This window comes from Oncorhynchus mykiss, chromosome 15 (genome assembly GCF_013265735.2).
Source record: "Oncorhynchus mykiss isolate Arlee chromosome 15, USDA_OmykA_1.1, whole genome shotgun sequence".
Classification (NCBI taxonomy): Eukaryota; Metazoa; Chordata; class Actinopteri; order Salmoniformes; family Salmonidae; genus Oncorhynchus; species Oncorhynchus mykiss.
In genome coordinates this window covers 50,181,993-50,194,297 of record NC_048579.1, presented here as the reverse complement: position 1 = coordinate 50,194,297, position 12,305 = coordinate 50,181,993, and the positions used below count along the sequence as shown (strand labels likewise).

The window sequence follows — 12,305 nt, the reverse complement described above, 5'->3', positions numbered from 1 at the left end:
TATTCAGTACCGACTTGTAGAACCTATCAGATCCTTTCAGATCTACAAGAGTGCCTAGGGTGTACAGGCTAGAGGACAGTTTAGAATTCAACGATTTGTGACGGGACATTTTTGAGATCCACTGTGTCCTTCTCTTCCACCTCCTCTCTCAGATGCTGGTGGTGTTCAAGTCTGCTCCCATCCTGAAGAGGGCGCTGAAGGTCAAACAGGCCATGATGCAGCTGTATGTCCTCAAGCTGCTCAAGATCCAGACCAAGTACCTGGGCCGCCAGTGGAGGAAGAGCAACATGAAGACCATGTCAGCAATCTACCAGAAAGTACGACACAGGCTCAATGATGACTGGGCCTATGGCAACGGTAAGATGCCGAGGAAATAAACTATTGAACGCATACCTGAAGTCAACTCTTAAATCACTGGTCTGTAGGAGATGTGAAAGCTATGAAACGAATCAGAATTTGTTGATGAATGTGAAATGCAATGCGGTAGGTACATACTATGTGCCTTTGATTATTGATCTCCGTAATGGAAAGTCCAATCAGCCAACTGCTGTAAGATGAAGGCCGGTAACTAAGGATGTGTTGCCATAGCAACCAAACCAGGGACCAGCTAGGGGTGAGAGGCCCTCAGAGAAAAAGAGACGACTGTCTGTCATCACATGTCTCAGGTTCTATTCTCAATGGACCAGATGGACAGAGAGAAAGAGAGGAGAGAGCTCCATTGGTTCTTCAAATCAAATGTTATTGGTCATGTACACCTGGTTAGCAGATGTTAATGCTAGTGTAGCAAAATGCTTGTGCTTCTAGTTCCAACGGTGCAGTAATATCTAACAAGTAATCTAACAATTCCCCAACAACTACCTAATACACACAAATCTAAAGGGGTGAATGAGAATATGTACGTGTAAGTATATGGATGAGCGATGGCCGAGTGGCACAGGCAAGGTGCAATAGATGGTATAAAATACAGTATTTACGGATGGAGTCATTAAAACTTGTTTTTCAACCACTCCACACATTTCTTGTTAACAAACTATAGTTTTGGCAAGTCGGTTAGGGCATCTGTATGACACAAGTAATTTTTCCAACAATTGTTTACAGACAGATTATTTCACATATAATTCACTGTATCACAATTCCAGTGGGTCTGAAGTGTACATACACTAAGTTGACTGTGCCTTTAAACAGCTTGGAAAATTCAAAACAATTATGTCATGGCTTTAGAAGCTTCTGATAGGCTAATTGACATAATTTGAGTCAATTGGAGGTGTACCTGTGGATGTATTTCAAGGCCTACCTTCAAACTCAGTGCCTCCTTGCTTGACATCATGGGAAAATCAAAATAAATCAGCCAAGACCTCAGAAAAAAATGTGTAGACCTCCACAAGTCTGGTTCATCCTTGGGAGCAATTTCCAAACGCCTGACGGTACCACGTTCATCTGTACAAACAATAGTACGCAAGTATAAACACCATGGGACCACGCAGCTGTCATATCGCTCAGGAAGAAGACGCGTTCTGTCTCCTATTGATGAACGTACTTTGGTGCGAAAAGTGCAAATCAATCCCAGAACAACAGCAAAGGACCTTGTGAAGATGCTGGAGGAAACAGGTACAAAAGTATCTATATCCACAGTTAAACAAGTCCTATATCGACATAACCTGAAAGGCCACTCAGCAAGGAAGAAGCCACTGCTCCAAAACCACCATAAAAAAAGCCAGACTACGGTTTGCAACTGCACATGGGAACAAAGATCATACTTTTTGGAGAAATGTCCTCTGGTCTGATGAAACAAAAATAGAACTGTTTGGCCATAATGACCATCGTTATGTTTGGAGGAAAAAGGGGGAGGCTTGCAAGCAGAAGAACATCATCCCCACCATGAAGTACGGGGGTGGCAGCATCATGTTGTTGGAGTGCTTTCCTGCAGGATGGACTTGTGCACTTCACAAAATAGATGGCATCATGATGAGGAAAATTATGTGGATATATTGAAGCAACATCTCAAGTCATCAGTCAGGAAGTTAAAGCTTGGTCGCAAATGTGTCTTCCAAATGACCCCAAGCATACTTCCAAAGTTGTGGCAATATGGCTTAAGAACAACAAAGTCAAGGTATTGGAGTATTGGAGCAAGAAGGCCTACAGACCTGACTCAGTTAAACCAGCTCTGTCAGGAGGAATGGGCCAAAATTCACCCAACTTATTGTGGGAAGCTTGTGGAAGGCTACCCAAAACATTTGACCGAAGTTAAACAATTTAAAGGCAATGCTACCAAATACTAATTGAGTGTATGTAAACTTCTGACCCACTGGGAATGTGATGAAAGAAATAAAAGCTGAAATAAATAATTCTCTCTACTATTTTTATAACATTTTACATTCTTAAAATAAAGTGGTGATCCTAACTGACCTAAGACAGGGATTTTTTTACTCAGATTAAATGTCAGGAATTGTGAACTGAGTTTAAATGTATTTGGCTAAGGTGTATGTAAACTTCCGACTTCAACTGTACATGTGATATGAGTAATGTAAGATATGTAAACATTAGTAATGTGGCATTGTATAAAGTGTCTAGTGATCCATTTATTAAAGTTGCCAGGGATTGGGTCTCAATGGGGCGGCAGGTAGCCTAGTGGTTAGATCGTTGGACTAGTAACCGAAAGGTTGCAAGATCGAATCCCTGAACTGACAAGGTAAAATTCTGTCGTTCTGCCCCTGAACAAAGCAGTTATCCCACTGTTCCTAGGCCGTCATTGAAAATAAGAATTTGTTCATAGTTAAATAAAAATAAATGTAAAAATATAGGCAGGAGCCTCTTTAAGTTAGTTATTGCTGTTTAGAGATAGAAGCTGTTTTTCAGTCTCTCGGTTCCAGCTTTGATGCACCTGTACTGACCTCGCCTTCTGGATGGTAGTGGTGTGAACAGGCCGTGTCTCGGGTGGTTGATGTCCTTGATAATCTTTTTGGCCTTCCTGTGACATCGGGCGCTGTAGGTGTCATGGAGGGCAGGTAGTTGGCCCCCGGTGATGCGTTATGCAGACTGCACCACCCTCTGGAGAGCCTTGCGGTTGAGGACGGTGCAGTTGGCCTTCCAACTGCACCGTCCTGTCATCCTGTCAGTCTGGTGATACAGACTGACAGGATGTCCCTCTGATGTCATTTAAATCCCAGAATTCACTGTTTTCTCTGTATTGATTGATTATTGAGGTCTATTGTCCTTTAACAACAGTATAACGTATTTTCCCGAACAGAAAATCGGCAGAGACAATGGATAGGGTTATGTGGTGCTGTTCATCGAGTTAATAGACCTGAGAATAAAACTCTGTTGTTCTTTTTGTCCTCCAGATATCGACGCACGGCCGTGGGACTTCCAGGCGGAGGAGTGCGCCCTGAGGGAGAGCATCGAGAAGTTCAACAGCCGTCGCTACGACAAGAACCAGAACGGCGAGTTCGCCCCGGTGGACAACTGCCTGCAAAGTGTTCTGGGCCAGCGTGTTGAGCTGCCGGAGGACTTCCACTACAGCTATGAAATGTGGCTGGAGAGAGAAGTGTTTTCACAGCCTATCCAATGGGAGGGTCTACTACAACAGGCCCAATGAGCGGGGAGGACACGCATACCAGGGACACAAGCCTACGACTACTGTGATCTTCATGTAAATATGTGGCAGAAATAGAACATCAGTTTGTAGTCACCTGTATCCATGCAGAAATTGTACAGTAACGTATAGACAGTAATAACGATGTCATGGCAACTTGGCAGGAGCAGGCTCTTACAGTGTGGAATACTGTCACTATTCTGTCAGTCACAACATCCAATCCAACCACTATGTCCAAACCACCAGTTCATTTTTTTCTCTCACTCAATTTGATTCGCTTCTGTGCTTTGTGGAATAATTCATTTTAAAACCATGGCATGAATTAAGTATTGACACTGTTCTTAGTTTATGTTGTAATGTTTTGCATGTGTATTTATTCATGATCACAGCCATTATGTTTTAGTTCGTAAATCTCATAGGTGCAGATGATATTGTGGTTGATTTATATGTTTCTAGAAAAAAGGGCATTTTTGGAAAGATAGTACAGGCTAACAATTGATTGATTGATTGTTTTCAATTAAAATAGTAAAACGTATACAAAAATAGCTTCATAGGTGAGCAATTTCTCAAGCAAGAATTTTGCTTGGACTGTCTGGGAGTGGTCTGAGTAGGGAGGGGAAAAGTAGCTGTTATTGGCAGACAGGTTTTGAACTCTTTTATCGGTCTATTAACTCATTTTCCCCGCCTGCGGATGTCGCTAGGCAGACCGAAACTCCATCCCAAAGAAACAGGAAGAAACAGCACTTACATTTATCATCATTTTCACAGTATTATTCCAACCTCGTAGTGTGGACATGTGTATAAACCACAGGATAATCACATTTTTGACTGCTTTAAGGGAGAATTGAACCACATTTGCCCTCTCTGGGTTAATAGTCATTGATCATCAACTAGATCCAGCCGCGGGATGTTTTTTTTTTTTTTAACCCCCTTTTTCTCCCCAATTTTCGTGGTATCCAATTGTTGTAGTAGCTACTATCTTGTCTCATTGGGAGAGACGAAGGCTGTGTCATGCGTCCTCCCAACCAGCCGTACTGCTTCTTAACACAGCTCGCATCCAACTCGGAAGCCAGCCGCACCAATGTGTCGGCAACCTCCCTAACCCGACGACGCTAGGCCAATTGTGCCAAACTTGCTTACATTTGTATGTGATCCCGTCTCTCTATTATGCGTGGGAATACTTGGGAACAGATTTCCACAATTAAAATCACATGGAGCTGATTTCCTGGTGTTTACATTTTTTAAACATTTTTTATGTCCAACAATGAGAAAAAATAAAATCACCCGCGGGCCAAATTCTGTTGGGGAACCCGGCTGTAAGTAATACGTGGTAGTTAATTTATGTTTATAAAGGTCTGTGAAGCCTTTGGCCAGATGGAGAGAAAGAAAAGGACACAGGAAAACCTTTTTGAGACTGATCTGAAGGGTTTGACCAGGGATTGGGAGGCTTGAGGGGGTTCATCGGCCCAACGTGGGAAGGCTGTCTCTGGGTAAGTCGAGGGCAGTGTCCCTGACTCCCTCTGGGAACCCGACGAGTCCTGTGGGCTTCACTCTCTGTCCTCCCAAAGGTGTCATGGCTGTCTTGGTTTAGCCCTCAATCCACCTCCCCACAGCAGCAAACCTTGAATAACAGCACAACAGCTGAAGGGATACACGTGTCCTTGTGAGGCTGATCTCTCTCGCTGAATACACAGTAGTTGTCACACAATGGTGCTGATTTTTACGAGATCTGTTGTCTAGTCAATTTCTTTCATTGTAAAGCAGAACTACCTTGGGCTGTCAAGGCCATTAAGTATTCTCCGAGTGTTCTGTAACTTTCTCTTAAGGTTATGGAACATTCTCTGATGACACAAGCACATAAGACATGATCCTTTTTCATATTATCTAGTGTAGTCTTTAGTGTTTCTCTCCGGGGAATTTGTGTAGGCGGCCAAGATGTACTTGGTTGTATTATATTTGTATTGAACGATGATTGTGTAACTGTGTTGTGCTTCTTTGTGGAATCTAAGTGTGCATGGCTGCAGTTTTATATTTCTGTTTGAATATGTCATATTTAAAACGGTATTCTGAAATTTTATACAATATTTCAAAATGTGACTTTCGTTCAAATTCCGTTTTTAGAACACAAATTCGAAATGTACTCTCACTCATGATTTGGTATATGTAGGGTGTTTTGGTAAATGTCTATCGAGTCAGCACCATGTCTGCTTCTGGGGCATGTCTCAAAAGACATGTCAAGTTTGTCCCACACAGGTGAAGACAAAGTCATTTGACTTTCTGAGTTTTCTTGAATGCAAAAGCTTTCAAAAATAACTGCTTATCTTGAGGATTCTCAGGTTCAGAATGTACAATAATTGTGAAGATCAACAACTATGGCTTCCTCCTCACTACCTATACAGTATGTAAGTACGAGTGGAACTGGTGGAATAGCAATAACATGATAATCCCAATCGAAGCATTGAAAAGTAGTCTATACTTTGATTGGCACATGCAGTAACCTAACACGTTGATCATTTCTTTACACTTGTTGCAGTTACTCCTGACTTTTGTTTCAGAAACCCTAACCTTGTGCCAAAGTAATGAGTGCCAGTTTTTGATTATAAATGAATGCCTTACTCAGAGCACCTCTCATTCGAAACAATGCAATATCTCTTTTTCTACATACAATCACTGGAAATACTCTACAGTACATGTATGTATGAGTTCTGGCAGTTGGAGGATGTGTTCTTAGATGTGTTTTACAGTGTTTGGATATTGCTATTTTTGTGTTTTTTCCCCCCATAATTATAGGACAGTGTAAAAATAATAATATTGATTTTGTTCAGGGGTATGTGCAATGACTGTCCTGTACAGCAGCATTATTCCGTTGAAAGACATCAGAGTTGAAACTTGTAAGATAATTCTGTCCTTCATTATACTGTATTTTCTAAATAAAGAGATCAATGGTTTTAATTAGTATACATTTTTCTATGGATAATGTTTAGGAAGTCGACACTCTTGACTCGTTATCCACTATTCAGGAAAGTGTTGTCTGACTTATGTGCATTCCACATAGTTTCCCTGGAGAACCGGTAGTGTGAGAATACATGAGGATTTCTTGTCTGAAAGTGTTTTTTTTTTTTATCCCGAAGTTAAAGGTAAGCAAAATACCCCCCCCTTTGGTCTATTTATTGATTGTGAATAAGGAATGGTGTTTTTGTAATATAATATTCATGATGCCAGGAGATAATCAGCAGATTACCATGGTGATGTAAACAGACATTCTTTGTGGGAGACAAAGGACATGTGAGACAGCAACTAACGCCATGCCCAGCAGCACAGAGACGGGGGACAACCTTGTTAAAGCCGCTGCCTATTCAAACACCAAGAACAAGCCTAGTCTCTACGACAACGGGACACAAACACACGGGAAGTCGTCTCTCTGCCAGACGTTTACACTGAAAGGTTGGTAAGCATAACTATTTCTATTACAATTCTAGGTTATTTCAATATTGGTGTGATTTCATTTGACATAAAAAAAAATGTTTTCACTTGTTCACAAGGACCTAATATAAAAATGCCACTTGGTAAGTTTTGGGGTGTGCATTCTTTACTTGAAAAGTAACCTATTCGTGTGATGTCCCTGATATTTCCAGGTTTCTTTGACACATTTGCAGAGAATGAACAGATGATCTCACAGATCAAATAGGAGAGGAATGTCCACACAATGGTACAGTAAATTGGATGTAGTTTTTGAAGCATTGATGCAGTAGTTGCATACATTGATCACTGGTCTAGGGTGCAGTGTAGAGCAAGTAGCCTACATTACTAAACATACTGCTTAACATGAACTTTCCCATGTTATCTATAGTGATTATCAAATGGTTTGTCCGCAGCCTACACAATCAACAAAATCCAGAAAATCAAGGTCAAAAAGGCCTGTCAAAAAGGCCGAGAGGAGGAGGTCATCCAAGAAGAGATCAGTCAGTGCCAAAGCCACCAAGTCAGAAGTGGACATTCTCAGTCCAGCAGCCATGCAGAATGTTTACTACATTTCCCACAATGCAGTTGACTGTCTGGCGTTCCGAGGCTTTGGATGGCCTAAGTCAACTAAAAAGAAAACAGGAGGAATGAAGGGCAAGAAACCAAAAAACAAAAAGTGACTCTACCACAAACCTTGCCAAGACCAAAGCAAACATTGTCAGTTTAGTACGGCTCTATTCAATCGGCATGGTGGAAATCCAGCTTTTCAGCGTGATATAAATGTTAAGGCGATGTTCCCGATCAGTGGAGGCTGTTGAGGGGAGGACGGCTCATAATAATGGCCGGAATGGACTAGTTTCACGTTTGATACCATTGCATTAACTCCCTTCCAACCATTCCGCTTCATTCCAGCCCTAAGCGAACGCCACTATTCCCCATTTATCAGACTGCATTCATGCTAAACGCTGCTTATGTTGGCTAAATCGGAAATGACCTTTACATTTCTATGGCAGAATCTGTAACGCTTCAGCTTTACAGATTGAATAAATCCCTAATTATAAATGTATATTTTAGTTGATCTAGTCTGTTCAAATTCAAAATAGAACTCTGGTTACCTCTGGTGGATTGGTTTTCATTTACAGAGAACAGTGGAAAGAAAACATGGGAATACATTGACCTCTGCTGGCCTACTGGCACACCATACCCAGATGCTCCCAGGAAAGATTTCTGTGACGCGTGAAAAGAATGCTTCTCTGGATAATGGATGTTAAGAATAAAACATGGCGAGCTAGAATAACTGCCCTACAAAATAATCTATTTTACTGGATGGTGAGGAAGTATTGAGATCGGTCCCTTGCTAGACAACAGTATCTTATGTGATGTAACACCTATTTTCAATTTATGACAGAACCAAATTCAGCAAATGTATTAACATCTGAGTGAGGCCTACAATGTTAGAGACCAGCATTTAGATTAGAATTGCAAACAATGCCATTTACATGAGCTACTCATTCTCAATACCATAACACCCACAGAAATACAATCCATAGAACAGGCCTCGCAATTCAATTCTATTTATATGATAACATCACTCAAAAGCAGTAACTGCACTCTGTTTAGTTGTCAAAAATGACAAGCGCATGTGGTAAAAATGCCATGTTTAGACATGAACGCTAAGGCCTGCCCTGCCCAGCTTCTTGCAAGGATAAGGCCAAGGTTTCTGAAGTGTAGATGTTGTCCCACAGCAGTTAGTCATCTTTGCATATACACTCATAAATAGCACCATCATAACATTATCTTGACAAGTAGCCAATTACTTTAAGAAAACAAAACAACAAAAAGAACACTGGCCCAGTCCAGGCACTGTGAAAACCCTGCTTAGAGAATACATTTTTACCATTTATTCCTCTGCCAGTGTAACCTTAGTATACATACTGCTTTTGATAAAAAAATATTAAATGAGATTAACATTTGGTATATATCCTCTGCAGTGTGCATCTTGTTGTTCCAATAGTCCCCCACCTCTTCAAATCTGTCCAGTTCTTTCTTTCCATGTTGTTGAGCAATCTCTTCTTCACTCTGCTGGAGGTTTCTTCTTTGCCTCCACATCCTTTTTGAAGGCTTCTATCTTTTTGGAAATGTTGGGGACCTTAAACAGAAGTGGAGTAATCAGAGAAGAGTGCCAAAAAGGAAAGAGTTCAATGGGATAGGCCTATTGTGTGTGTGTTTTTTTTTAGGCAAATACACAGGGGAACCATTGACAACGACTGACATATATAGTGGGTTGTTCCCTAGCGGACTTAACTCCACCGTCCAGGAAATTGGAGCAGAGACCTGGCTATTTGGAATATCTGACTACATCGATTCGACCCAATGTCAATACTTCAAAAAATGTGAATTATGAAATGCCTACCTTGTACCTATGTTTGTCCTGGTTGCATGCTTTTCTTTTTCTGAATACCATACTTTCTCAATCAAAGTTAACCCACTACAACCGACTGTTTGCTCATTGTTGTTGCTCTAACACGGAACCCAAACAGGCTGCTCGCGTGCGCCATCGTGCCTACATTTATTTTGTCCCCCCCCATACCACACACGATCACGACACGCAGGATAAAATATCAAAAACTCTGAACCAATTACATTAATTTGGGGACAGGTCGAAAAGTATTAAACATTTATGGCAATTTAGCTAGTTAGCTTGAACTTGCTAGCTAATTTGTCCTATTTAGCTAGCTTGCTGTTGCTAGCTAATTTGTCCTGGGATATAAGCATTGAGTTGCTATTTTACCTGAAATGCACAAGGTCCTCTACTCCGACAATTAATCCACACATAAAACGGTCAACCGAATCGTTTCTAGTCATCTCTCCTCCTTCCAGGCCTTTTCATTTTTGAACTTATATGATGATTGGCATCTAATCTTTCATAGTATTACTACACAGACCCGCAACACCGTTCATCTTTCAATCACCCACGTGGGTATAACCAATGAGGATATTGCACGTGGGTACCTGCTTCTATAAACCAATGAGGAGATGGGAGAGGCAGGACTTGCAGTGCGATCTGCATCAGAAATAGAAAGGACATCTATTTTAGCCCTTGGCAACGCAGGCGCAATAATTGAATAACATAGATTACAAAATGTTATTTGCAACGCGAGTTGTGTGATCAGCCTGTTACATGGAACCCAAACCAGCTGCCATCATGCATACATTTATTTTGTCCCCCCATACCAAACGCGATCACGACATGCAGGTTAAAATATCAAAACAAACTCTGAACCAATTATATTAATTTGGGGACAGGTCGAAAAGCATTAAACATTTATGGCAATTTAGCTAGTTAGCTTGCACTTGCTAGCTAATTTGTCCTGGGATATAAACATTGAGTTATTATTTTACCTGAAATGCACAAGTTCCTCTACTCTGCACATGAAACGGTCAACCAAATCGTTTCCAGTCATCTCTCTTCCTTCCAGGCCTTTTCTTCTCGACATTATATTGCAATTGTCAATTTTCATAAATTAGGTGCATTACCATGACCATGACCTGTTCATCTTTCAGTCACCCACATGGATATAACCAATGAGGAGATGGGAGATGCAGGACTTGCAGCGCGATCTGCGTTAGAAATATAACTGATTTATATATTTTAGCCCTTGCCAAAGCTCGTTGGTGCGCAATAATTGAATAACAGATTTCTAAATTTATTTTGCAACGAGCGGTGTGGTCAGCCTGTAAGATGGCAACTGCACAAATGCCGCCCATTGAATCTCAACAAGGAAAGACGGTGGTTGTATTTGATTAACGTTCATTGGAAAAGTATGGATTTCAGCAAACAAAAGAAAGGCAGGCACGCAACTACAGAGGACAAACATTGGTACAGGGTAGATGTTTCATAATCTATATTTTTAAGTATTGACCTTGTCGATGTAGTTTGACTCCAAAGCCTTACTCTGCTCGGTTGGTAGTGGAGTTTAGTCCGCGGCGATAGTTGTTCCTCTTAGTACCTCGTAGTTTTGAGCGAGGTACATCCCAACAACGTTTCCCAAGGTAAACCCAGCCTGCAAGAATATAAATAAGTGTTAATCAAGACGGAACACATGTTGTTTTTACTAGCTAGGTCAGCAGCACTGATGGTTATATAGCTAGCATACAACATAATTAGCCCATCAGTAAACAGTAATACATTGTTTTCATTTCGATATCAACTCACCAAAAACTGTAGCATGGTCGTGTCTAACGAAGGAGACTGTTTAATATATTTTAGCGATCCTGTTTCAAAGCTCGGTCGAAACAGCTAGCGAAGTCATCAACAGTGTATAATGCGCATGTCATGTCGCCTTCAAAAAGCATTTTCATTGGCCACGACTCCTGTCTGCAAGGTTTCTGTCATCTACGCGGGGCGCTATGTGATCAAACCCCCTACTTCTTCGGCGGGGTTGATCGGAGGTTGGCATCCAAAGTTATGGTGCATTACCTCCACCTACTGTACTGGAGTGTGGACCAGAGACTGAGAAATTAAATCCTACCTGCCAGCTCCGTTGCTCTTAAAAAATCTAAAATATGATAGACTATATCTTATGACGTTCTACTCAATATACGTTTTAAACTAATTTCCTGTATCCCCGACTTTCCTCTGTACTTGAAATAAATGCATGCCCTTAGTATCTCTATTCAACTGCTCCTGCCATCTCTGTTCATATCAGGCGTTTTGCCTCTGCCTTGCTCATTGAAACTACAACATCAAACATGCCCACTACTAAGTGCTTGTTTGGCCAGTACATCAACTGCCTCGTAAATCTTATCTGTATACACATTTGTCTAATCCTGCCATGGGTTTGTAGCAGCTCATAAAGCAGGTCTTGTCTGCTACGTGAGCTAAAGGACTGGAGACTCAACACTGCACATTAATCAGAACAAATAACTACTCCTGGACCCACTGCAAGGCCAACAGTATGGCCATCCGCTCCGCCGTATGTACAGACGGATGATCTGTAATACGTTTCCTGATTGCCACCTCACATTCCTGCACGACAAATGCTGACCCAGTACGTCCTGTCCTTGGCTCTTTTGAACCATCTGTGTAAATGGCCACAAAATCCGGACACACAGTATCCACACGTCTCTTAAACAAAACAGATGGATCAACACGCTTCATATCTTTCTATAGTCTCTCCAACACTTCGAGATCAACTACTGGAGGCGGGAGTAGCCATGGTGGTTTTACAGCAATCGCTACCGTCGGACT

The 12,305-nt window shown here is 41.4% G+C and overlaps 3 protein-coding genes across 9 annotated transcripts in view; 2 read left to right on the top strand and 1 right to left on the bottom strand.

The window, feature by feature from the left end:
- LOC110490240 (striatin-interacting protein 1 homolog) overlaps window positions 1-4,601 on the top strand; it is a 44,924-nt gene extending 40,323 nt beyond the window's left edge. For 3 of the 4 annotated variants that reach the window (XM_036944540.1, XM_036944541.1, XM_036944539.1), the window contains 2 exons: window positions 153-357; window positions 3,342-3,694. In XM_036944540.1, coding sequence (XP_036800435.1) covers window positions 153-357; window positions 3,342-3,595 — 459 coding nt within the window. In that variant the 3' untranslated portion in view covers window positions 3,596-3,694. Of the gene's footprint in view, window positions 1-152; window positions 358-3,341 lie in introns of all 4 variants that reach the window. The other variant, XM_036944538.1, reaches the window with a different exon arrangement.
- A 2,316-nt stretch (window positions 4,602-6,917) lies between these two features.
- LOC110490238 (small lysine-rich protein 1) lies at window positions 6,918-7,939 on the top strand. Of its 4 annotated transcripts, none has more exons than XR_002468683.2 (3): window positions 6,918-7,036; window positions 7,228-7,301; window positions 7,468-7,730. XR_002468683.2 is itself a non-coding variant. In XM_021563508.2 (3 exons), exons 2-3 carry the CDS (start codon window positions 7,299-7,301, stop codon window positions 7,732-7,734), a joined length of 270 nt encoding a protein of 89 aa, XP_021419183.1. In that variant the 5' UTR covers window positions 6,990-7,040; window positions 7,228-7,298; the 3' UTR covers window positions 7,735-7,939. The 4 variants fall into 4 exon arrangements, 3 of the variants coding, with proteins under 3 accessions (XP_021419181.1, XP_021419183.1, XP_021419182.1); XM_021563508.2 differs by having other exon boundaries at window positions 6,990-7,040; window positions 7,468-7,939; XM_021563506.2 differs by having other exon boundaries at window positions 7,228-7,939.
- Window positions 7,940-8,172: 233 nt separating this feature from the next.
- On the bottom strand, window positions 8,173-11,478 carry LOC110490239 (short transmembrane mitochondrial protein 1). Its single transcript, XM_021563509.2, has 3 exons — window positions 11,271-11,478; window positions 11,065-11,118; window positions 8,173-9,203 (listed from the first exon to the last, which is right to left on the bottom strand). The coding sequence occupies exons 1-3, from the start codon at window positions 11,283-11,285 to the stop codon at window positions 9,129-9,131; spliced, it is 144 nt and encodes a 47-aa protein (XP_021419184.1). The 5' UTR covers window positions 11,286-11,478; the 3' UTR covers window positions 8,173-9,128.
- Between the last annotated feature and the right edge of the window lie 827 nt (window positions 11,479-12,305).